General features: G+C 37.2%; 12 protein-coding genes across 12 annotated transcripts; 8 read left to right on the forward strand and 4 right to left on the reverse strand.

The window, feature by feature from the left end:
• Positions 1-1,729: 1,729 nt before the first annotated feature.
• RNJ42_01913 (regucalcin) lies at positions 1,730-2,767 on the forward strand (the record flags this gene model as incomplete). The annotated part of the gene is made up of 1 exon (XM_071052078.1): positions 1,730-2,767. One exon carries the CDS (start codon positions 1,730-1,732, stop codon positions 2,765-2,767), a length of 1,038 nt encoding a protein of 345 aa, XP_070906699.1.
• Positions 2,768-3,539: 772 nt separating this feature from the next.
• Positions 3,540-4,136, forward strand: RFS1 (flavodoxin-like fold family protein; the record flags this gene model as incomplete). Its single annotated transcript, XM_071052079.1, has 1 exon — positions 3,540-4,136. One exon carries the CDS (start codon positions 3,540-3,542, stop codon positions 4,134-4,136), a length of 597 nt encoding a protein of 198 aa, XP_070906700.1.
• A 1,444-nt stretch (positions 4,137-5,580) lies between these two features.
• On the forward strand, positions 5,581-6,222 carry RNJ42_01915 (uncharacterized protein; the record flags this gene model as incomplete). The annotated part of the gene is made up of 1 exon (XM_071052080.1): positions 5,581-6,222. One exon carries the CDS (start codon positions 5,581-5,583, stop codon positions 6,220-6,222), a length of 642 nt encoding a protein of 213 aa, XP_070906701.1.
• Positions 6,223-7,223: 1,001 nt separating this feature from the next.
• Positions 7,224-9,047, forward strand: REB1 (DNA-binding protein REB1; the record flags this gene model as incomplete). The annotated part of the gene is made up of 1 exon (XM_071052081.1): positions 7,224-9,047. The coding sequence occupies one exon, from the start codon at positions 7,224-7,226 to the stop codon at positions 9,045-9,047; it is 1,824 nt and encodes a 607-aa protein (XP_070906702.1).
• A 462-nt stretch (positions 9,048-9,509) lies between these two features.
• On the reverse strand, positions 9,510-10,055 carry FMP23 (Fmp23p; the record flags this gene model as incomplete). The annotated part of the gene is made up of 1 exon (XM_071052082.1): positions 9,510-10,055. The coding sequence occupies one exon, from the start codon at positions 10,053-10,055 to the stop codon at positions 9,510-9,512; it is 546 nt and encodes a 181-aa protein (XP_070906703.1).
• Positions 10,056-10,499: 444 nt separating this feature from the next.
• Positions 10,500-11,558, forward strand: ZTA1 (NADPH:quinone reductase; the record flags this gene model as incomplete). The annotated part of the gene is made up of 1 exon (XM_071052083.1): positions 10,500-11,558. The coding sequence occupies one exon, from the start codon at positions 10,500-10,502 to the stop codon at positions 11,556-11,558; it is 1,059 nt and encodes a 352-aa protein (XP_070906704.1).
• A 543-nt stretch (positions 11,559-12,101) lies between these two features.
• On the forward strand, positions 12,102-14,198 carry GIP1 (protein phosphatase regulator GIP1; the record flags this gene model as incomplete). Its single annotated transcript, XM_071052084.1, has 1 exon — positions 12,102-14,198. The coding sequence occupies one exon, from the start codon at positions 12,102-12,104 to the stop codon at positions 14,196-14,198; it is 2,097 nt and encodes a 698-aa protein (XP_070906705.1).
• Positions 14,199-14,912: 714 nt separating this feature from the next.
• Positions 14,913-16,862, reverse strand: MAE1 (malate dehydrogenase (oxaloacetate-decarboxylating); the record flags this gene model as incomplete). Its single annotated transcript, XM_071052085.1, has 1 exon — positions 14,913-16,862. One exon carries the CDS (start codon positions 16,860-16,862, stop codon positions 14,913-14,915), a length of 1,950 nt encoding a protein of 649 aa, XP_070906706.1.
• Positions 16,863-17,926: 1,064 nt separating this feature from the next.
• TFA1 (transcription factor TFIIE subunit TFA1) lies at positions 17,927-19,324 on the forward strand (the record flags this gene model as incomplete). The annotated part of the gene is made up of 1 exon (XM_071052086.1): positions 17,927-19,324. The coding sequence occupies one exon, from the start codon at positions 17,927-17,929 to the stop codon at positions 19,322-19,324; it is 1,398 nt and encodes a 465-aa protein (XP_070906707.1).
• A 457-nt stretch (positions 19,325-19,781) lies between these two features.
• On the forward strand, positions 19,782-20,675 carry CTP1 (Ctp1p; the record flags this gene model as incomplete). The annotated part of the gene is made up of 1 exon (XM_071052087.1): positions 19,782-20,675. One exon carries the CDS (start codon positions 19,782-19,784, stop codon positions 20,673-20,675), a length of 894 nt encoding a protein of 297 aa, XP_070906708.1.
• Positions 20,676-21,196: 521 nt separating this feature from the next.
• BSD2 (Bsd2p) lies at positions 21,197-22,057 on the reverse strand (the record flags this gene model as incomplete). Its single annotated transcript, XM_071052088.1, has 1 exon — positions 21,197-22,057. The coding sequence occupies one exon, from the start codon at positions 22,055-22,057 to the stop codon at positions 21,197-21,199; it is 861 nt and encodes a 286-aa protein (XP_070906709.1).
• Positions 22,058-22,554: 497 nt separating this feature from the next.
• Positions 22,555-25,857, reverse strand: SNF5 (Snf5p; the record flags this gene model as incomplete). Its single annotated transcript, XM_071052089.1, has 1 exon — positions 22,555-25,857. One exon carries the CDS (start codon positions 25,855-25,857, stop codon positions 22,555-22,557), a length of 3,303 nt encoding a protein of 1,100 aa, XP_070906710.1.
• Positions 25,858-25,880: the final 23 nt, after the last annotated feature.

Below are 25,880 nucleotides of genomic sequence, written 5' to 3' on the forward strand. Positions count from 1 at the left end.
CCTTTTAAGGACTCAACGGATATCAAAACAAAAAAAAAAAAACCACGGAGCTAAGTGTTCGGAACTGGTCTTCCTTACCTTCTCTCTAGGGCTTCTATACAGTATAAGGTTTATCCTTTTTTTCTCTCTTTGTTCGGGGAGTTGTACGTCCATTTCTTGCTTATGAGATAATTATCATCCATAATAAACAATGTGTTGCAGGTCTTGTTAGTAATTACATCTGTTTCATAACCATACCAGATAGAAGAGAAAAAAGAGACAACCAATGTGCTGCTTGTAAGTGTTTCTGTAGTGTCAATGTGTGGGATAAACAACCACCCATGTTAAAAAGGAGTAAATAAGAGAAAGACGGAAGAGGGAATATAGAGAGAGGGCAAATTACCATTTAAGGAAACGTAAGTAAAAAAATGCTTACTAGGAAGCAGTGGGAAGAAGTTGTACAAACTTTCCTTAATAGGTAAATATAGAGAAAAACAAGAATAGAACAAACAAGTAAATAAATACTAAGGAATTTTGTAGGGGTGTTTCTATGTTGAAGTAGTTTTAATTCACGCAAACATCGCACCAATGAAAGGCGGGAAGAGAATAACGGAATGACGTGATATGGAAATAAAAAAAAAGGGGAGGAAACATCGCATGTCCATGTTAGGAAAAGATAAACAAATAACATACTATCAAAACAATTGAGGAAAAAACAAACAAAAGAAAAATAACCATTTTTTATAAAAAAAATACTAAAAGAAATGGCTCGGATATAGAGAGAGAGAGAGAGAAGAAAAAGTTAGTGGTAACTCCTTGTCTTTTTCGATATTCTTCTAATAGGGATCTGCATCCGAACACCCGTAAGCTTTACTCCATTAATTTTTTTACCGAATCTAGCCACACCCAATGAGAAACAACAGAATAAAATTGAGCTTACATAACCAGCTGACATACGTATCTTTGGATATTTCACGCAACACCCTAGGAGTCGATATCCTGGGGCACATGCATCTACGTATGGCAGTACCTGCAATTTCGTAGAATATTATATACACAGGGTAATCCTTAGTTGTACCACCTGATATATACGTATATAGTTATACGTGGTTTTTTTTTAAATAGGAGCTTAACGTAATTACTGGGAAGAAAATAAAGGGCTAGTAGAGATCGCTAGTGGAGGTGGGGGGCATTGAGAAGTCATATAGGGTTGGGATTGGAGAAGGAGGAAGAGAAAAAAGAGCAGCAAGAGGGAGTGGAGGGGTAGTATAACTTGGAGACATTGCGCAGACCGTGAGATGGTAGTAGCTCTCTCCTTTTTGTTGGGTTCTCTATTGACAGCTCCCTTGCACTAAACACTGTGGGGGGGGGAAAAAAAAAAGAAGGGATAGCTTGTATAGGGTAGAAATCTAAACTCACCGCTATAGAAAATCATCGCTGCTTTTATCTAAAAAAAAAAAAAAGGGCCCATACTCATCAAAATGTATAGAACGAGGGGAGGACAGAGAGATGGTATAATGGGGCAGGGGAATGATAAAATAGAAGATAAAGGGTAAAAAAGGGAAGAAGCAAGCCAGCTTCTCTATTATAGAAACTAAAATACGTAAATCATTTCCATTCTTATATAAGTTGGACTTATTCCTCGATCTATTTCACTATTTAATTACAGTTGAAATAGTGCGTTTTTATTTTCTTGATAGTTTAAAAACTTTATTCCTATAGAAAGAAAGAAGGAAAAAAAAAAGATACAATGCAAAACGTTGAAACCATTAAATACGACCATTTAGAGCCATTTTATCACGTTCCAGATGCTAGATTGAGTGAAGGGTTGACCTACATTAAGGAAAGCGATACTCTGCTTTGGGTTGATATCTTCAAGGGGGAGATCCATAGATTGGACGATGTCACCACTAAGGGGACTTCGCAACACGACCAATTTGTGGCTACCAAGAGCAATTATCTAAAAGATGCCGAGATAAAGTATCCTGACAGTGATCTACATGAGAGTGTCGGATGCATTTTCCCTGTTTTGGGTAAAGACGGTAAGATTGATTCTGTGTTGTTCGGTGGTAAGCACGGTGTTGGCCACTGCAAGTTCTCTACCAAGAAATGGGAGTACATTGCTCTGTACTCATCATGTCCAGAATTAAAGGATCATGCCATTGACCTTAGATCTAATGACGGTAATGTAGGACCTGACGGTACCAAGCTATATGTCGGTGTTATGCCAGATTTCCATGTCAAGATGGCTCCAATTGGTGCCTACGTCACTGTTGACCTAATGCATAAGCCACACAAGGTTGAGATGTTCGTCAACCACATCAACATCCCAAATGCCATCCACTGGGACAAGACTAATACGAAAATACACTGGACTGATTCATTGAACCATGCCATTGTTAAAATTGAGAACGGCCAGAGCAGCAAGTTCATCAATATCAAGAACGAAACGAACGCCCAGTACCCATCCCCAGAACCAGACGGATCCTGTATCGACCTAACTAACAACACAATCTACATATGTGTTTGGTCCGCACGCAAGATCCAGAAATACTCCTTGACAGACGGCAGACTCTTGACACAGTACCTGATCCCTGAAGGCACACCAAGACCATCCTCGTGCTGTTTCGTAGGTCGTGATCTCATCGTCACCACCGCGAATGAGGACATTGAGCACGGTAAGGCCGGTGACCACACCGGTGGTTGTCTGTACAGGATCCCAGACATCCTACCAGAAGGTGTCGATGTCGGCAGTGCTAAGAGACAACCAATTGTTACCAATTTATAATGTCTATATCGATTTTATAATATAATAAATAAGTATAAAAGAGATGTTGTTTCTTTCTTTCTTTTTTTTTTTCTTTCTAACAAGGTTTAAAGAATAACGCTTCCCAAATAATTAATAATTTTTTAGTTATATCATTTATTATAGCAACTTCCCTATTTTTATTAATAACGTAATAATTATGATAAAATAAGTTTTCTGTCCCTCTCCCGGGCCACGGCTGCTGCGTTCTTGCAGCCATCCTATTCTTGTCTACGACGTTACTGAAGTCTTTCCTCTCACAAGAGTTTTTCTTGTGGATGCGTTGCGCGTGAAGAAACGAAGCCATACGCAACTTTCTACGATGTGGTCCTTTGTTTTGCTTCTACGGTTTGGGTTCTTTGATGTTGTATGGGTAATAATATTCCTCGATGTTACACGTCCCGTTTTGCTTGGTACGCAGCATTGTCTGTGTTGTGTTAACGAAGTTTGTTTATATAATATGGACAAGCCATTTTTTTATCTGATTCCTTGTCCCTCCCCCCCGCATGTTAACTGTACATCGAGAGATATCTTTCAATTGAGAAAAAGTGTGAAGGGGCAAAGGGGAATTAGAGAAGATGAAGGAATTGGAGGGGAGGGAGAGATTGTTTTCTTTTGCAAATCATATAAAAGGCACGGTATTGCAGATCTGTCCAATTTCTCTCTTCTAAAAGACAAAAGGGAACGTTTACTTTCATTAGCAATTGATAAAGAAGAAACCTTGATATAAATAACAAATAAATATAAAAAAAAGATGGCTAGAATTGCAATTATTATCTATTCCATGTATGGACACACCGTCCAATTGGCTGAGGCTGAGAAGAAGGGTATTGATGCTGCTGGTGGTAAGGCTGACATCTACCAAGTTCCAGAGACTTTGAGTCAGGAGATTCTAGAGCAGAGTTATGCTGCTCCAAAGAGCAACTACCCAATTGCTACCAGAGACACATTGGTTGAATACGACGCTTACTTGTTCGGTATCCCAACCAGATACGGTAACTTCCCAGAACAATGGAAGTCCTTCTGGGATGCTACTGGTGGTCTATGGGCCCAAGGTTCTCTTCACGGTAAGGCTGCCGGTTTCTTCGTCTCCACCGGTACCGGTGGTGGTAACGAATCCACTATTATCAACGCTATCTCTACTCTAGCCCACCACGGTATCACTTATGTGCCATTGGGTTACAAGAACGTCTTCGCTGAGATCACCAACTTGCAAGAGGTCCACGGTGGTAGTGCTTGGGGTGCTGGTGCCATCGCTGGTGCCGATGGTTCCAGAAACCCATCTGCTTTGGAACTTCAAATTCACGAAATCCAAGGTAAGTGTTTCCACGAAACTTGTAAGAGACTATAAGAAATTTCCATTTGTTTAATAAAATGTTAAGAAAAAATCTATTAAATTTTAGTTTTTTTTTTTTTGTTATTACCAACTTAACCAATTAGATAACAAAAAATTAAACTCTCATTCCTCCCATACACTTTAGATAATGAAAAAAAAAGCAAGGTTACTATTCAGCTTACTGCTTTTTTGTATAAAATTGTTACTTTTAATATAAGTAAAAAGCCAAATATAATACTATATATACACATTTTCTTTTTTTTTTAATTACTGTTTGAAGCTCATATAATAGTAAACGAATATCACATGCTGTAAACCGTATGCAGACACATGTTGTCACATGATGTGCGTGAGTATTAGATGAGAATTACATAACGAATAGATGGCGAGATCCCATCTATCCGATAAGCCGGCCGAGTGGGGTAGGTTTATGTGTTTCTTTTTTTTTTTTTGTTTATGTTATTATAATTAAGGGGAAGAAAAAGGCAAGATATGGAAAAGTACAAATTACGACATGCGAAACGTGGGTTGGGGGTGAGGGATGGACGGGAAAACGGGAGTCGGGGATGGAAGGGAACAATAAAAATAGGGCACAGAGCAACTAAAAGGAGGGTAAATGGGACAGGAAGGCGGAGGGGGAGGGAGGTCGGAGGGAATAAAGCTACGGATGTTTCTTACCCCTCTCATTAAATTACCTAAGTTCTCTCACCTCCATTTGTCCATCACTTTCAGCGAACCCAAGAAAAAAAAAAAAAAGAAATATATGCACACCCCTCGTGTGGCTGTAGCAACATACATAAGAAAAAACTATACGTAGATCGAGCTGCAGAAGTAGATAAAAATTGTGGTTAGCAAAACTGAGATAAGATAATAAAAAATGTGTCTCCCGATGTCCTGTTAGGAAATTAAATGGATCTTAGAACGATACCCATAATAAATAGAGAAGAACAGAAAAACGAGTCAGATGGTATTTGGAAAACTACCCCGAGAGGTTCTAAGGTGATTCTACTTCTGGGTAAAGGGAAGTTCTAGATAAATGTTTCGAATGTAGAGAAACTTGCGTACAATTAAGAATTAAAATAACAATGGGATAAGGGAAAGGAAAGGACAAGGTGAAAAGAACGCGTTATCGGCGGCTTTATCTCCTCTCCCTGCCTCCCCTCCTCCTCTAAACAAGTGCTATATAGGTACATCAAAAATAGAGAAGAGAATGTTTTATTTAAGAGAGATACTAGTACATTAGCCCATAGATTGTTCCGGATATGTTAACTCCCCTTTTTATTAAGTTATTTTCTTTATATATAAGAGTATAGATTTGGTTGGTTACCCCATAGCAGTACATCAGTAAAGATCGAGTAAGAAGTGACAATTTGAACCAGAGGAATAATAACAATAGAATAATAATAAAATACAATACGGTCACTTAGGAAAAGATAGAAAAAATATATATAATTAGCTGATGAGGAAGGGTGCGTATACAGAGAAGAGGGTGCGTAAGGTTAGATTTAACGAGAGTGTAGCACAATGTGTTCTAGTTGAGGGTGGGGTACGGGTGTTATCTGATACGCGTTTACATGAAGATGAGCCGGTAATCGGGTTTGGGCCCAGGAGACGGCGGTGGGAGTATAACAGGGTTGTGACGGCAGAGGATATAGAGGCATTTCTGCCGGTGGAGACCCAGCAGGTGGTGAATGGGCTTATAGTTGGGGGGAATGAGGTAGTGGATGTGCCAGGCGAGACACTTGTGTTACTGGAGGATACGACGAACTATGTGCTGAGTGCAGATAGTCTCAGTAAGACAGTGGCTTCCCAACATAACAGCGATGGTGAGTCCTCGGATAACGACACTTCGAGCAGGCATAAGTCGCTGTATAATCCGACATTTATATTTGAGAGCGATGAGGAAGATAGCGATACGGAGACAGAGGAGGACGATAAAGATAATAACGACAGGTCTAGTAAGGCTCTATATAATGAAGAAAGAGAAGCTCGTAAGATCAGACTCTATAGACATACATCTGATGACTCAACACGAGTGAACTCGATAGCACCTTCACCACAACTTTCTCATTCCCCAATTTTTGAGCATACAGATAAATGAATGAATATAAAAAATATATTATAAAACAATAAAAAAAAAATGAAAGAAATCCAAAGAACGTTCTTTATAATAAGAGAGGTATATCTTATTATTATTTTTTTTTTGGTTATTTCTAATATTTTTATACTTGGGTTTCGTTTTTCTCTTCATTATTTTAATTTTTTTTTCTTAAAAAAAATATATACATGCATAATCATTTCATACTTTTATTACATTTTAATAAAAACACAGTTTAATCAATATATATTTATATTTATAAGTGTATGTTTGTGATGTATGCGATAACTTATCATCTAATACGTAAATGGTATCCCTTTATACGTATATCATATGATGATACGTTTATTGTGACCGGCGATTTGTTTATCGTCTCACAACTCATTCATGTTGGTGTTTTTCTGCGGGCTACTCTGTGGCAAGATAAAAAAAATGCCCGAGAGAAAATGCGAAGAGAAGCTAAAAATGAAAGAAAAAAAAAAAAAAAGGAGGAGGCGTTTTGAACCCAAAAAAATAATCCAAATCCAAAATAAATAAACAAAGGAAATTTAAAACAACCCGGACGTATATATATATCTTTTAAAAGTTACCCATAAAAAGTTACCCATACTTAATAACTATTCCAAACACTGAATCTTGAATTCAAATAGTGATTATCTAATAAAAAGGTATAATAGTACAATATTATTTATAAACCTTTGTTGTTGCAATACCTAACAATAAAAAAACAAGGAATATCTTATAAAACAACTAAGAAAGAAAGCAAAAAAAAAGGAGTTTTCTCGAAATAACTCCTTATCAAAATCCATTAGTTTCAGGAATAAATATTCTAATTGACAATTATTATTAACAAGAAGTGATCACGAAATTACCCAAAATTATTAATAAGAATTAAAAATTGTTTTTCTATAAAGGTTAACATATAAGGGTAAAAACATTAGAAATACGGGAAAAAGCCGGACGAAAACAAAAACAAACTTGAAAAAACAAAACTAAACAACGAGATGGGTAAAGAAGATAATGAGTCTGTTGAAGAGGCTGTTATGAAGTATGTTGGTTCTATATCTGATGACAAGAAGGATAAGGAGTTAGATGATATGGAGGTGACGCTGGCTGCTGTGGAGGCAGCTGGTAGGAAGAAACATCGGAGTAAGAAGAAGAGGTCTCGTGATGAAGGTAAACGCGAAAAGCATAGTAAGAAGTCTAAATACAAGGCTCAAGAAGAAGTTGATGAGGCTGCTGGGTTTATGGTTGATCCGGAGTTGACCTCCCTTGAAGATCCTTCTGTTATGATGGACGAAGCTAAGAATAACGAAGCTAGTGGTAATGGTCATCATCAGGATACTGGCAAGACATCAGACTATGAAAACTTCTCAGATGGTTCTGAAGGTAAAGGTAATCAAGAAGAAAGATTAAAGGAACTACAGAAGTATGTCGACGAGCACAATAGAAACAGAGAGGCTGAATCTGAATCTGCTCATAATGAAGATGATCAATCTGATGAAAAATTGGCGTATGACTCTCAAGAGCAGGAATTGAATATCCACCTACATGACCCATCGAGGCACTACGATACGCCTGTTACAAAATCTCTGGAGAAGAAGAGTTATCAGGACGTTTTGCCAAAGGTTACTAACTCTAAAGGGTCTGACGATGAGGAATACGAGGGTAAAACAGAATTACATGATGGTGAGTTTGATAAGAATAAAACCGATGAAATTCAAGAGATGCTGAAAGCTGCAGTTAAGAATGCTGCCAAGTCTGTTGACCGTGAAGTTATTGAATCTGTAAAAGCGGCTTCTAAGATGGGTCGTAGTGCTAATACTATTGGAGGTGGTAGCTCATCAACTAGTAAAGCCTTCACAAAAGAGGAAGATGCTGCTCTAGAAACGTTTGTCACTGAGTATCAGAGCATTGAAGGGCTGACAAGAAGACAAGTTTGTGAAAGAATTTGGAGCTCTGAACGTCCAAAAGATAATTTCTGGAACAGTATCTATCAGATTCTACCCTACCGTACAAGCTCGTCTATTTATAAGCATATGAGAAGAAAGTATCATATTTTTGAACAACGTGGTAAGTGGACTAAGGAAGAAGATGACCTACTTGCGCGTATCTGTCAAGAAAAAGAGGGCCAATGGGCTGAAGTTGGTAAAGCACTTGGTAGAATGCCTGAAGATTGTAGAGATCGTTGGAGAAACTATGTTAAATGTGGTGGAAACAGATCTGCCAATAGATGGTCCGCAGAGGAGGAGGAACTTCTAAAACGCGTTATTCACGAAATGATTGAGGAAGCCAACCGTCAATATGAACCAATGATGGATGACAACAGTCAAATACCAGATTTGGAGAACAATGAGAACAGTGAAAAGAATACATCTCAATCTGGTTCAGAAGGACTTCTGCCACGTATGAAACAAGGCAGTGTTAGTTTTAAAGACGCAATTAATTGGACACAAGTAAGTGAAAGAATGAATGGAGCAAGATCTCGTATCCAGTGTAGATACAAATGGAACAAATTAATTAGAAGAGAAGCTCTAGAAAAGATTGATATGAGAGATCCTCAAGAGTTTAGGTGGGTTTTCGAAAGGTTGAAAATTTTAGGTTATAACGATGAATCTATGGTTGATTGGGAAGACATCTCTATGTCTAACCCAATTGCTAATCTATCTCCTCTAGAGGTGGAAGTATGTTACGAAAAAATGAAAAAGATGGCGAAGCAGTCAAAGAATAAGAATCCATCTGAAGTCAGTGTTAAGGTACTTACCCAGCTAGGATATCACCCTATGGATGAGGATGATGTTGATGTCGAAGTGGAAGTTGAAGCCTAAACCATTAAATCATTTTTCTTCATTTTTTTTCCTTCTCTGCTAATGGAAGTGTAATATTTCCCGCTGAGCTTTAAGGCTGTATTTTTGTTAATTTCACATCCTCTTGGAGTCATTGTATTCTTTTATCTTTATTTTAAATCATTCAATTTTATTGACTCTCGATGGTAAAAGCCCTCTTTTTATGTCTTTTATTTAAACTGAGAGCTGAACTATAACATTTGTATTATTATATTTGTGTATTATTAAAACTAAACTATTTGTATCATAATCAAGTTTTTACTTTACAGAATATTTATGTGTATTTATGTTTTCCTCCTAACAAAGCACTTCATTTGTACCTTTGGAATATATTGACAACATCAGTTATTTGTGCGTAAAATAATTTTAGTAACCATTATAATAATTTTCCCTATCTATCATAAGCTGGATTGTAAGAATAGGTATTATGAATATTAACTATAGTTATGACTTGTTTTTCTTTGCATCCAGTTTATCAAAGACTCTTTTAGCCTGAAGCATGACATCAAATATAAATGTGTGACCCCCATTGAGCCTCAGTGTTAACTTGACACCATTTGAGAATGCAAGAAATCTGTCTATAACAACTTTCTCGCTTGGCTTATTGTGATTGTATCGTGGTACAACACGGAGTTCAATGTATTTTTCCAATTGAAAAACCAGCTCTGCAGGTTCTTTCTCAAAGTCTACGTATGTCTTACCAAGCTCTTTCTTTAAATAGTCATCCAGGAACAATTGGAGTTCATTATAATAGGCTTCGATGTAATTTGAATCCTCTGGTAATTGTCTATATTCATGGGTTATTCTGTTACCTTTCCTATCTATGTCATTGTCACGGATCTCTGTGCCTCCAATACGGCTATTCCGCAAATGACTGGCAGGAGGAACAAGTATACGAGAAGAGACTTCTTTGGAGTAATGCAGTTGTAGCCGCACCAACCTCACAGAATTACGTAAGAGCGATCTTCTAAAATACCTCGCAGAGTACATAAACATATGAAGCAAATATCAAAAGAACCTAAATTAGAAGAATGTAATGGACCTTCACAGTTTGGGAGGAGTAGTTTCTAATCTAAAGTAGAAGAACTGTCTATGCAGCTGAGCTAACTTTTATTATATTAAAGGCAATGCTCATTACAAACGTTCTTCCTTAAAACTATAAAATTTAAGGTTACAATATGACGTCATATTTGGGAAGAAATATGGTACGGTGTGTTCTATTGAGAGTCTACCTAATAACGTAAAAGTTAACTTTAAGTAACTTGGTTGCAACTTAGAAAGGTCATTAGCTAATACATTTTTTGATACTAAGTATTTAAAGGGAATCATTCGCTCTTATTAAATTTGATATATATATAAGGGATTATATTTCGTGGTTAAAACTTTCTATCTATATTCAATTTCATATAAAACTACTTTTATCTCCTATATTTGATGCTGCGCAGTGGATTAGCAAACGGAGCTAAGCTATCACTTAGAAATTTTAGTAAGATGAGTATCCCAACAACCCAGAAAGTCATTTTGATTGATGGTAAAAGTGATTCCTATGATGTTATCAAGTATCAGGATGTACCAGTACCTAAAATTGATGAGAATGATATTTTAGTGAAGAATAAATATGCTGGTGTTAATTTCATTGAGACATATTTCCGTAAAGGGTACTATCCATGCGAGGTACCATATATTTTGGGTAGAGAAGCTGCTGGTGAGGTTGTTCAGGTTGGAAGTAAAGTAAAGAACTACAATGTTGGTGATAAGGTTGCATATATGGCTGGTTCCACATTTGCTCAGTACACTAAAAAACCAGCTGATAACCATATCATGAACCTAGGACCAGACGGGAAAGATGAAGAGTTGAAACTGTATGGATCTACATTTATCCAGTGTTTGACCGCCTTATCGTTTGTCGATGAAGCTTATAAGGTAGTAAAGGGTGATTACATATTGGTGTACGCTCCATCTGGCGGTGTTGGTTCCATATTATGCCAATTGATTTCAAAGAGAGGAGCTCATGTAATTGCTGTTTCTTCATCTGACGAAAAACTGCAACTCGCTAAAGGGTATGGTGCCGAGTTCCTAGTAAATTACAATAAGGATGATATTTTGGAGAGAATCATGGAAATCACTGATGGAAAAGGTGTTCATGCGGCATTTGATTCAATTGGTAAAGATACCTTTGAAATTGATTTGAGTGCGCTAAGAAGAAAAGGTACTTTGGTTTCGTACGGTAACGCATCTGGTGTGGTCCCCCCTCTATCCATTAACAGACTAACTCCAAAGAATTTGAAGATTGTCAGACCTTCCTTGTTTGGTTACTTAACCGATCCAGAGGAATGGCAGCATTACACGTCCGTTTATAAGCAGCTCATTGACAATAACCAATTAAAGGTCAATATTACACAGACTTTCCCATTATCCGAGTATGCTGAAGTTGCAAAACTTATGGAAAACAAGCAAACTACAGGTAAGATTTGCTTGGAAATTCCCCAATAAGCTAAACCAATAGTTAAATAGGCTACTTACTACTATTAAAAACTATTAATTAAACAAATTTATGTTGTCTTGTTAAGTAACAATTGTGCTCAGTTGGCCATGCTATTTCGTGTATGATTATATAGACGCTGTTGTTGCTGCTTGGTATAGAGGTTCATAAAAGATTTATTATTAGGCTATAAATATAATCTAGCCAACTGATTGAATATTAAGTTTGAGTACTTATTATAAAGCAGGAGAACACTTTTAATATGTAAGAACATAAAATCATTGAAAAAAGTGTTCGAAATTATTTTTTGTGGCAAGAAACACTAATGATAATTGTAGTACTTTTTTTTATTATAGTACATGGTATAAACTTAGCTTCAAAAAGCTGAATATAATGTTTTGTTTTTTTGTGTTAATTGGTCTTATGTAGCTTTAAGAGGAAGTGGAATTAAATTTGACTTGGTCTTGATATAAATATACTCAAAGCAAAATTTACCTTTATATAAACCTCTAAAAAGAGTGCGATTATCATTGATTACATCTTTTCAATTACACATGGCAAACAGTAATTCAACAACTCGGAGCTACTTGGCGGATACTTTACGGAATAAGTCAAAGGGTATACAGAGACTTTGGAAATTAGTTTTTCGGAAGCGTGAAGCATATTATTATCCAAACGATGATCCAGAGGCAGTTATTGGAACTGGTACAACAGGACTTGGTAGCAAGCTTTATAGTTCTTCTAAATCTTTTGCAACTACAGTTAGAGATAAATGTGCATCTGTTAAGCAGATCAATGGCGGTCTCTTGAGTGATTCGATGAGAACATATTTCAGAAAGAGACATGTTAAAGGTGCTTCAGCCTCCCATGGAGAAAATATAATCTGTAGTAAGTCCTTAGGCCTACCAGAAAATACTTCAAAAAATATAAATAGTGACTTCGACATTAGTTACTTAGATACAACTGCTAGTGTGTTGCTACCAGACTTGGAACGTCAGGGCCCCCCATTTAGCGATAATTATGACTCAGATAGGTCATTGATAGACTTCTCGTTTAATACCCGCGATGATACTACATCACTAAAAGCAATCTATAACAGTGCGAAAGAAACTGAAAACTATTTAGTATCGGGTGATATCTATCCAATTTTCACAAATAATGGTATTAGACAATATCAAAAAGATGACATATATGAAAATGGTGAACCTAATATTATGCAAAAGAAACCCTTAACAAAGAAAAATGATTCGATCTCAGTTTTGAGACCGATTACTACAAATTCACAAGACAGAAATGCAAATTTGATTGACAACAATGCAATAAAAGTACAAAAACTAAAACAAATTTTAGATCGGAAAACAGATCAAGGATGTTTAAGAACTACTAGCACACAAGACATGGCGCTGAGGTACATACAAAAAGACAAAAACGTAAGTACTACGGAGTCTGTAATCCCTCGTGAGGTATTTACATACAGTAACCTAAATTTCAATTTTAATGGTTCATTAATCGATTATCATAATTTGGAGACTATACTTGCCACGAACTGTTTGAGTACTCCAATATCCATAAGTTCATCTAACAATCTTATTTATAATGGACAAAATGAAACGAAACACTGCCTTGTAGATAGTCTCTATGTCTCTGAAAATGAACAAGATCAACACGTACAAATTAGTGATGGTCTTGATATGCCCTTTCACTACAGCATTAATAGTAAATGTACTGACCTGAAGGACCTAGACATTGGAATATCTTCGAAGTCTGGTAACAATTCTATTCATTCTGGGGATAGTATAGTATGCCAAAGTACATTAAAAGACAAATTTAAGGCAAATACCATCCGAGAGAAATATAAGAAAGAATTAAAATCTGCAAAAGAAAATAAACACGTAAAGAGAGAAGATTTAACAGCTAAGAATAGTATATTAGATAGGACTCCTTTTGGAAGTGAGATAAAGAAGCAAAATTTCACTCTAAACAGTGTATCTAATGAAAAGCTGGAATATTATGAAGTCCCAACCTTCCGAGGAACAAGAAATAAGAAAGTTACAATAAAAAAATTTATAGACAAACAAAAGATGCTGAATCCAAAAATAGGTACAGCAAAAATAGGTAAGACATTTAATTATTTTAGAGCACCTTTGACATTCAAGAATAGAAAGTTCTTTGAATCCGAAATTAATGAAGATGAAGATGAATCCGATAATCTTGATACTAGACATTTTCTTTATTCATCCATTAATGAATCAAGAAACTCTAAGGGAAGTTTAAAATTCAGCGATAACTCTTATGTTTGTTTCTTTGATAAGCAGGAAGCCATTGGAACAAGTCCTTCTAGTAATGACAAAATAGAAGCCTGTGCATTGTCCAGCGGCTGTTCGTCTTTAATGAGCAATTCAAACAGTAGTATATGTTCGTCTGGGAGTAAATCAATATTGAAATCAAAAGTAAATCCTAGAGCAGATATAGAGTTAGGAAGAGCTGAGGAGTGTGACTCTATAGATGTGGAACAGTTTATCTATTATTTTGAGCAAAATGATAAAAGACGATTGGACGAGAGCGAGAAGATAGCCAAAATGAGAGAACGCCAAGTACAATTCTACTATTCTGAAAATAGCAACAAATATAAAGAAGTGGGTACAGTATAACTTTTCTATATAACTAATGTAACTGTATTTATCGGATAATTTTTTTTTTTTTCTTAGCATCAAATCGTAATAACAAAAAAAATTATTGTTATTAGTAAAGTGAGAGACACAACAGTTAGCTACATAAGATCAAGAGAACCAAAACCAACCAATAGAATATAAATATTTTTGAAGGATGGTGGATAACAGAAATAATTCGTGAGGGATCTATCGTTTTTTTTTTTTAATTTTTGCTCTCTCGCACCCTAATGATTTTACAATTTCTTTCGCCAAAACATAAAAATAATTCCAAGGTACAAATCATTTCGTGAATATAAAATTCTACCCCACTCTCTATTTAGCTCTACAATATTTAGATATGATATACTTAAAACTTATTTGAAAACCATCCACATATTTTGAGCGTCATTAATTAGGTAGATATGAGAAATTGAAACTGTAATTGCTATATTTTGTATTCATTGCTACTGTCATCTAAACTAGATGGCACCTAGTAAGAGCACGTTATTGCATTATGCTTAAAATATTTAAATTTTGTTAATTAGTTAATTGGTAATAGAATGTAATATTTGATAAAGTACCGCTTTCCATATGTACTAAAGTTCGTTATATGGGAAATTTAGATTAGAATAGGATAAAATGTTGCAGGTTATTAATTAAATATAAAAAATATAAAAAATGTCTTGATATCATAAAATTTGTGTACATTTCTTTTCATATCTGGTTGGTATGAACTTCGGGGTCATAATCAACCTTAACCATAGGTCTATATTCTGGTTCCCACATCTGGGATTTCACCCATTCTAGACATTTATCGAAATCTCTAGGAACTTCGACCTTTTGACCAGGATAACCTGGAACCTCTTCTTCCTCAATTCTAGCGGAACCTTCTTCCAATGCTTGCAATATCACTGCAGTCGCAAGTTTCGCAGATGTATTCGTAATATCTTCAAGTGGTGGTAGCAAGCCCGGTCTAGAATCACCCTCCTTTAAAGGAGATAAAGCAGCTAGTTGATCGACAGCAGCGGAAATCATAGTATCAGTAATTGCGGTGGCACGAGAAAGCACAGCACCAAGACCAATACCTGGGAAGGAGAAACAGTTATTATTTTCAGAGATACGGTAACCGTTTACAGGAGCAAATGGGGAACCAGTAGCAACTAAGGCGTCATTGTTTGTCCATTCCATCAAATCCTGTGGGAAGGCTTCATGAAGTCTAGTTGGATTTGAAAGTGGAAAAATAATAGGTCTTGGGTTATGTTTATACATTTCTTGCACAATTTCCTTGGTGAATGCGCCTGCTTGAGTGGAGCAACCAACCAAGCATGTAGGTCTCATTTTAGAAACAACATTAAATAGTTTAGTTGTATCAATTCCATCCCAATCTTCATCCAGTTTTGCATACTTGTGTTGCGCTGGTGTAGAGTTTTCTTCCATAGAGTCTAAGATCAAACCACGTCTATCCATTAAATAAATATTTTCGCGGGCTTTTTCTGGAGACAAACCATGAGTGACCATATGGTTTGTAATTTGGTCAGCGATACCCAGACCTGCAGAACCTGCACCAAAAACTAGAACTTTGGTGTCTTTTAGTTCTCTATCTGTATGTTTCAATGCAGCCAATAAAGAGGCCGTGACAACGGCACCGGTTCCTTGAATATCATCATTGAAACATGGCAGATCATAACGATATCTATCCAGGATTCTTCTAGCATTTTTAACACCAAAATCTTCAAAGTGGAGCACGGCATTTGGATACAACTTCTTAACACCATTTATGAACTTTTCAATGAAATCGTCGTACTGCTTTCCTCTTATTCTAGAGAATTTGTTACCCATATATAGTTCATCTCTTGCTAGTTTTTTGTTATTGGTACCTACATCGAGGCAGACTGGAATAACTCTACCGGGATGGATACCACCACACAAGGTCATCAGGGCTAGTTTTGAGATGGCGATACGAACACCACCAACACCTTGATCACCTATCCCCAGAATACCCTCCGAGTCTGATACGACGATGTAGTCGACATCCTTGTCTTCGCCGTATACAGCCAGTCTCTTTTCAACGGAATCAGGTTCTGTAATATCTAGAAACACACCTTCTGGTTTTCTAAACCTATGCGAGTATGCTGCAATTGCGTCACCTTCCGTAGGTGTGTAGATGATAGGGACCAATTCCCTGATATGTTTTCTGACAAGTGCGAAGTACAGCACTTTATTCTGGACTCTTAGCGAGGTCATGAAATCGTTCTTGGCCAGAGGTGTTTTCAAATAACACAGCTGCTTGTAAGCACGTTCCAATTGTTCATCTAGTGTGTTGACCTGAGGAGGAAGCAAAGCATCCAGGTTAAACGCCTCACGTTCTTCCTGAGTGAAGGCAGAACCCTTATTAAAGAGTGGAGAGTTCAGCAATTGGAAGGATTCCAAGGGACACTCTATAACACCTTCTACTGTGAGTCTAGTAGACTTCGGAGCCGTGGTCCGCTCCCTCTTCTTCCGCATGTATTCCTTAGCAGCATCACCGACTGGTGTCTTATGAGCTACAGACCTGTCCGCATGAGGAGGATACAAACTGTTCTCCCGTGTTGTCGTGGCATAAGTCCTCGAGAGACATCTCGAATAACGCCAAAGTTGAAACCCAGTATTCCTATACAATAGCATAATTTATTGGGAGGGGCTTTTTGCGTGAGGGGTGAAGAATGAATAAAGAAAATGATAGTTTCCCTTTATTATATTTATATAGCAAAAAAACAACAACACGCAATTGTAGTATTTCTTATATTACTATAAAACAGAATATTTAGCTGGGTGGTTTATTTAATATAAATTTAAATTGCGAAGGACATCGCAATTTAAAAACTATTCAGTGACAGCACCTCTTCTTGTGACTTCTACGGCGATTTCTGTGCAAATTTGAAAATTTTTGAAAAAAAAATTGAAAAATCGCTAAAAACTGAAAAAAAAAATTTAACGAAAAATCCGTCAAAATGACTCAAAATCAAAAGAAAAAGCCCAATTGGGAATCGTGTGGGTATTAGGGCTTTAGTATAAAGTATGGTAAAACTAGTATAGATGTGATAGTACTTCAAACATGGGGATATATATAAAACTATTTAAGAGGCCAAGTGTTATGGCTGCTAGAAAGAAATGGGTTCTTTATTTAACATATTTACGGAGTTTTCGATGTAGTTTGATAACCCATTTTGAGAAGGGGGAGAGAGAACTGTCCTCCCAACAAAGAACCCTTTAAATTATACTTTTTCTATCTTGAATAAAGTACAATAATAAAAATCAACATAACTTCTTACTATATATATATGAAATGTTCTAATACCGACAACTCTTCCCCCCCACGGCATACCAGCGGACCCGTGGGATGATTTACATACATTTGTACGGGAGGGGTGGTGTGACCACCGTTAAACAGTACGGCTAAACCGTATAATAATATATTATCAGCTGACTTTTGAATCGTATAATAGTATGATTTAAATTGAAGAAAAAAAAAAAAATAGCAGCTAATAAGGGCCATAATGGTTATTACATGCATTAACTATTATAAGATCAAAAGACTTTGATCTTCATTGAAGTTGGTTTTCGTTGGGAGCAAATCTAGTTAAGGGGTTATTTACAAAAAATAACTATTTAAAGACATTATTTTTGTGAGGAAACAGGGAAAAAAGTACTGTACAAAAGGGTAAAGGAACGGAAATAATACCTGGAATATGGATGTGCCTATTGATGAGATTGTGAAGAACTTGTTGAAGTTTGTGGTGAGGGGTTTCTATGGTGGATCCTATGTGTTAGTGCTTGATGCGATTATATTTCACTCCGTGTTGGCAGAAGAGGATTTGAAGCAACTTCTAAGTATAAATAAGACAGAGTTGGGTCCACTTATCGCGCGTCTGAGGTCTGATCGACTGGTATCCACACACAAGCAGCGTGAGTATCCACCGAATTCGAAGAGTGTAGAACGTTGTTATTACTATATTAAGTATCCACACGCAGTGGACTCTATTAAATGGAAAGTGCATCAATTGGTCCAGAGGATGAAGGAGGACCTGGATAAGAACTCAGAACCAAATGGTTATATGTGTCCTATCTGTCTAACGAAATATACACAATTAGAAGCAATTCAGTTGCTGAACTATGACAGAACGGAATTCCTCTGCTCCCTATGCGATGAGCCACTTATAGAAGACGACTCAGGCAAAATCAACAAGGAGAAACAGGATAAGCTAAACAGACTGATGGATGAAATCCAACCTATTATTGATTACTTAAAGAAAATTGATGATTCCAGAATTGAAGAGAACACATTCGAACTAGCGTTGGCAAAGCTGATCCCACCACAGAACCAATCAAGTGCTGCATATACATTCAACCCAAAGAAGGGCTCCATCATGTTCAAACCTGGAGAGACCACTTTGGATGCCAATTCAATTATGGGCAATGGTCTTGGAAACGACAGCAGTAGGCGTGCTGGTGCCAATTCTCAAGCTACTTTGCATATAAATATTACTACAGCTAGCGATGAATTAGCCCAAAGTCAATTACAAGAACGTCAAGCCGAAGAGAAGAGAAAGCAGAATGCTGTTCCTGAATGGCATCAACAGAGTACTATTGGTAAAACTGCTCTGGGTAGACTGGATTCTGATGAAGAATTTGATCCACAGACCACACAACAGGCTCTGTTGTCTACCATGAATGGTAATGAGACCACTGGCAGCGGTGGTGAAGAAAATATGGCACCATACAATAGTGGGTTATCAGCAAACCAAAGAGAAGAGAAAGAAAACGAAAGAACTCTTAACGAATACTATGCTGCCTTGGCTAGAAAGCAGGCACAGGCTAGAAAAGAAGAAGAAGAAGAAGAAGAAGAAATTGAAGAGGAGATCGTGGAAGTTGAAGAAGAAGATGATAACGATGATGCATTTGAGGACATTGATACTAAGGGAACTAAGAAAGAAGAAGATGATGACGAAAGTGATGAAAATGAAGATATTGCTGCATTTGAAGATGAGTTTGAGGATGTTATAGACAATGTTGATCAAGATGATAAACAATACGACATCGACAAGAAAGAAGATGATGACATGGATATTGAATTCGAAGATGTTTAAAGTACTAATCCTGCTTTAATTTTTGCATATATACTTTACATAATGCCATAGGACACAATAAGATGGATATAGTATATTCACTTCATATTTCACCAATTTACCATCAAACAAACAGAGCTCAGATGCATTATGCCAGATATAAACATTATTAATATCAAGCTAGATGCTTATAGTGTAGCTTTTCATTTTGACTGTGTAAAAAAAAATCCGACGGAATTTCAGTGTGGTGAAAAAAGTAGCAAAATTCCCGATGGGATCATAGGAAGAGTCATCTAGAATTAGGATGTTGCATTATATAAACAGTCAATGTTCGAGCACACAATGCTCCTCTGTTTATGATTCTTTCACCTTCACCTGTAAAGATAAACATCTGTAATTTTTTATTAGAAGCGGTATAGAATATTCCTAATTAGAGTGGGACTAATAATTGGTAAATAGTTAATAAAAAGAGTATACAATGTCTAAAGATTCCAAAAAGGTTGATCCTACCAAATCTTTTATTGCTGGTGCTATTGCTGGTGCAGTAGAAGCCTCTATTACATATCCTTTCGAATTTGCGAAGACAAGGCTTCAATTGGTTGACAAAAATTCCAAAACTTCGAGGAATCCATTAGTTTTAATTTACAACACTGCGAAGACACAAGGTGTCAGTGCCATTTACGTCGGTTGTCCAGCTTTCATTGTTGGTAACACAGCTAAGGCTGCTACCAGATTTCTTGGTTATGATACAATCAGAAATCTATTGAAAGATAAAAAGACAGGTGAGCTCAGTGGTCCTCGAGGCGTTTTAGCCGGTTTAGGTGCGGGTTTGCTGGAAAGTGTTGTTGCAGTGACACCATTTGAGGCCATCAAAACAGTATTAATCGATGATAAACAATCAGTACGACCAAAATACCAAAACAATGGATATAGTATGGCCCGGAATTATATCAGTCTGATAAGAGATGAAGGTTTCCGAGGTTTATATGGTGGTGTTGTTCCAGTATCCATGAGACAAGCGGCCAACCAAGCTGTTAGACTGGGTTGTTACAATAAAATCAAAGTCATGGTTCAAGATTATACTGGTGCTCCAAAGGATAAGCCATTGACATCGGGGTTGACCTTTATCGTCGGTGCTTTCAGTGGTGTTGTAACAGTGTATGCAACAATGCCTATCGATACTGTTAAGACTAGAATGCAAAGTTTGACCGCAAGCAAATACACATCAACTCTAAACTGTTTCACAACAATTTATAAAGAGGAAGGTTTAAAGACCTTCTGGAAAGGTGCGACCCCTCGTTTAGGTAGATTGATATTAAGTGGTGGTATAGTCTTCACCATTTACGAAAATGTTTTGCTGTACTTAAGTTGAGATGCGCTTTGCAACGATATGAATTGCTAACACTCATTTACAAGGGCTTAATAACTTTAAATATTAATCATTTTATAGACTGTTATATTTAACTCGAATTGCTGCTATAGTACTATTTTTTTTTTTTTTTTTTTTGTTTTGTTTTAATTTCTATTTCATTAATTACAAAAGTTAAAGGTATATGTCATAAAAATAAAAGGCGAGTATAGAATTGAATTATTTTAGGAAAAGTGAGTAATAGTAAATGGAGACCATCTTCACTAGGTGTATTTATAGTTCTAATGATCTTTGTATTGCTATCTTTCTTTACGTACTTTAATTGTAGGAATTAAAGCCCAACCCTAAAAATTGGTAAAGAAAAGTGTAAATATACTAATGGAATGAAAGAAAATATGTGAAATGAAGAAAAGATAGATTGCTATCAATGGGATAAAAATATGCCGGCAGGAAAAATTAAAACAGAAACAAATGAGAATAAAAAGAGTGAGAATATCTTAATAGGAATCGATAGAGTAATATGCTTAAACTTGTTGTTGTGGGTGATCATCCTGTGATAGATACTTCTTTTCCATTCTTTTAACTTTAACGTAATCGTATATACTCTTTACTGCAATGAAGAACCCCAGAAGTCCCGAAAAGATAGCCAGAAACGATAGTGATTGTTTCTTTTCCTCTAGACCATGGCTTAGCTTCGATTCGAAATCATCTGTGGGTACGTTATCCTGAGGAAGTTGCAGATCATCGAAATCATTAGGGTTTTCCACTTTCACTCTACTAGCAGTCTTATCCTTACCGACTTTAGTGTCAACATTACGTGGCAGCATAGAGTACGCGTAGCCGATAAATGTCAAACCGAGCCCGAATCTGGAACCCTGCTTCGCAGCGTGTGATGTATGTAGAAGATAAGTAACCAAAAACCCAACAAACTGGAAACTAGTACTGACGATAATATTCCAGAGCAAGTTTGCAATATTCCCGACAGGCAAACCCTCGATACATATCTCATCGTAATACATATCAGTGCTGCTCAAATCCATACCGTAGTAAGATGGAGACATATCGGCGGCAGCCTCATCATAAGTAGGTGGGTGGTCTTGTTGTGTAATCTCCTGGTTGCTGTTCGCATCGGGCTTCGCACTCAAGTTAGAGAAAACACCATCAAACCCAGCACCGCCATCATTGTTATTACTCCGCCTCTTAAACAACCTGTCCAAGACATTGAAATGCCTACCAATAGTATCAATATGCCTAGCTGCCCGCTCTCTCACACCCGGAAGTAACCTATCAGAGCTACCTTCCTCTACTTCAGTGGGTTCAGCCTCCACGTGTCCAACATCAGCAACCATCTCTAACTCCTCCCTATCTCCTTCTCTTTCAGACATTTCTTGTAATTTCAGTAATTACTAGTATACGTATATCAGTTATCAACAGTGGATACAATGTTAAAAGCTTATCCCAGGACACAAAGCGAATCCTTATATAATAAATACTCTTTCTCTTTCATATTGCCATCTGATATGCCTTCCCATATATTTTTTATGCTTCGCTCACTTCAACGGGCCCGCCTCGTTCCCCTTCACCGAACCCGGGAATCCCTATTCTAAGAAAACACCGTACATAATTTATTAATAAAGCAAGAAACTGCCTACTTAGAAAATGCCCTAGGACTGTTTAAAAAATCAACAAGAACCATTGTATTACCCGGCCATCAAATAGCTTTCCACGGGAGTTTCTGTGCTACCAAGAGTGATCTACGTTTTCTGCATCTAATAATGGCACACTATACCATCTCATATTATATTATATTATATTATATTATATTAAGTTATATTATATTATATTATATTATACTTTATTGTATATATTATTATGGTTACAATTATGGTTGTGTAGGAGTGGATTCTGCAGGCATTGTAGAAGGCGCTGGTGTATGGGATGACTGTGCAATATCTAGTGCTGTGTGCATGCTCTGGCTCTCGTCTTCTATGCTGTCGGCAGTTTGGTCTGGTACCTGACTCGTTTGTGATGGCTTTGAAGCCTCGTTAGTGACACCACCAAATACTGTAGTACCCAGGTCCTCCTCAGTACTTCGAGCTCCTTGGTTAGGAACATCAACTTTTGGAGCATCAGCGTTTGCTACAAATTCCGGATCCTCAGATTCAGGTGCCTTCGCACCATCTGGGACATTGCTATCTGTAGTATCTAAACCCTTATCACTCGAACTGATAGTAGCTGACTCCTCACTAGGAGCATCTGTGGACTTTGTATTTTCGGAAACTTGCAAAGTGGCAGGCAACGGTAGATAGACTGTCGGTGGGTGGTATGGCATACTTGGTTGCATAGGAGCAGCTTGTGTAGCATTTTGAAGAGCTGGATCAATAGCGGAAACAGGTGCTGGCATTTCTGGAATTGTTGAAGGTATTGATGTCGGTGTTGGCTCAGATGTAGGGATAACATCTTCGTGATTTGGCTCAATGACTGCATCTTTATTCTCTCCAATAGCGGAAGAGGATATCGAAGACGAGCTTTGAAAGACATGTGGAACAGTAGTTGGTGCTGGTATTGGAGCTGGTGGTTTACTACTATTGGTAAAGGCATCAGGAACATCTGGGTTTGTCTGCACCATTCCAGCAGGCCTTTTACCCGAAACAGTTCCATTGAAAGGCGGAATTCCACTTTCTGACTTCATAACTGGTTCAAAACCAACACTATTTTCCATATTGACATCCTCCATAGACTGTCTTTGTTCTCGGTCTTGATCCGGAGCAGAAAGTTTGATTGAAACCAACATTGATTTACCAGGTATGTGATCTACAACATAGCATGGTGGCAGGACTGGTTTAGGTCTCTCTGGTCTTGGACGAAACTCCACAGATGTTTTAAGGTCATAAGAATACACAGAGGGTCCAAGATCGACTCCACCAGGAAGAATAGAGCTGGGGACTGGTGTTCTGAACGTTCTAGGTACGTCAGCAATATCAGGTAGGGTGACTTCCCCACTACCTGAAGCATTATTGGCAATTCCTGAAACATTAGCAGAAGATAGTGAAGCACTGCTAATATTGACATTACCACGTCTGCTGAATCTACCTTGTCTCCTCTTTCTTCTCGTATCCCTTTCTTTGTCTTTATCTAGTCTCTCTAACTCAGCAGGCGAAATCTGTAGAATGTTTGGAGTAAATACTTTAGTATCAGCTGGTATTCTATAAACATCATCTACTGTTACAACCGGTAAAATTCTACTCCTCACGTCATCATCTTCAACCACACCACCATCGAAATTATAACCTAATATCATCAGAGATTTGTGATACATATGAACCTGTTCTCTAATACTATGTGCAATGGCAGAGATGAATTCACCTGGTAACTCTAATTCCCTACACATATTTTCTGCGAATTCCTCGGGACAATTATCTGGGTTTGAAATATCCCATTCAAACTGATCTATTAGTTGTGACTGACCTACAACAATATCCAATCTAATAGTAATTCTCATATCATCTCCACCTATACGAGGTTGTTGCTCTATTTTGAAAGGATCCGGTTGATATTCTTGAATCTGTTCCTTCATGGATTGTGAAACAACCTCAATAACATGCTTTTGAAGATCATTTGGAAATTGGTAGTCTTTTACCATGTCTTCCACAAAATCATCAATATCTATAACGGACTCATTTCTATTCCAAAGGAAGGTATCTCTTAAAAAGAATTTATCACGTTCTAAGTCAAACTCAAGCCTAATTGGAACTAAATCTTCGCTTTCTTCGTGCATTGCTTGTTTATAGACTTTAATTTTATCTGGAGAGTAAAATTCTCTACCATTTACCGGAATATATGGAATTACTTTAGTAGTTGTATTTGTGTTACCATTACCATATCCAGAATAACCATTACCCCATATACTAGCAGACGGTATATTTTGAGATGTATTAGTAATAGACTTCATTCTGGTAGTTTTCAAATCCTGATAATATTTTAGTGCATGCCAAAGTTTGCTAACATATTCCTTATTGCTAAAACCATATATACTGAAGGGATCATAGCCGTTCATTTCTCTTATCTGAGCCGTTGCATTAGCCTTATCTCTCTGTATAATCTGTTCATAAAGTAAGACATCAGTATTTAATTCTTTAGAAGACCAGTACGTAGGATTTGGAATCTTGGTCTCAGGTGGATCATATATGACTGATTGAAAACTTGGTAATTGATATTTACTCATATCAATCTGTGGTGGGGGGATGTCCTGAGGAAGTGGAAGTTGCGGCATCTTTGGTGTAGCAATTGCTGGAGGCGGAACCTTTGCTTGTTGAGGAGGCATTTGTGATTTATTTTTAACTTGTTGTGTTCCTTTAGATTGAGACTTATTTCCAGAACTCTGTTGACCTTGTTCCTCTAACAATTGTTTTACGTGATTTTCGGCTGCAGTGATGGCTGCCACAACGGCAGGATTGTTTTTAGCTATAGCTTGTTGTTTTAAAGTCTGGAGTACCTGCTGTTGAGTAGTTAATGGCAACTGTGCAATTTGGGGAGGAAGAATTGGAGCCATTCCAGCAGATGGAGCATTGTTTAGAGGCATGTTTTGTTGCAGATTTTGCATATTAGGTGGAGGTACGTGCGAATTCTGCTGGGGTTGTGACATGTTAGGCTTTCCTACACTTTGCCTACTAGGCATTTCTTGAGTTATCCGTTGACGTCCCTGGTTAGGTGGTTGATTCATTGGAGAACCACCCTGCATGTTGTTTTGTTGATGTTGATGTTGATGTTGTTGATGTTGTTGTTGATTTTGATGTTGTTGATGTTGATGTTGCTGTTGTTGCTGTTGTTGCTGTTGCTGTTGATTTTGTTGCAATGGTACATTAGAAGTATTTGGAGTTGAGTTCTGCGATGAGTTATTATTCCCTTGTTGCATATTTTGTTGTTGGGATTGCATTTGCTGTTGTTGTTGCATTCTGGAGTATAAAAGCTGTTGGTGTCTTTGTTGAATCATTTGTAGTTGTGCAGGTGTTAGATTCTGTAAATATTGTTGTGGAATTTGTGACAACCTAAAAGATGGAGTACCTATATTCCGGAATATGGTTTGCATAATTGACGCGCTTTGCGCTTTGGTATTATTGTTATTGCTATTATGTTCATTAGGGTTGCCTGGATTGTTCCCCATCGGGCTATTCACGTTACTCATATCTAATCGATTCTAAAGCTTAG

Source organism: Nakaseomyces bracarensis (assembly GCF_045282275.1).
Source record: "Nakaseomyces bracarensis strain CBM3 chromosome Unknown Scaff8_0, whole genome shotgun sequence".
In the NCBI taxonomy this organism is placed as follows: Eukaryota; Fungi; Ascomycota; class Saccharomycetes; order Saccharomycetales; family Saccharomycetaceae; genus Nakaseomyces; species Nakaseomyces bracarensis.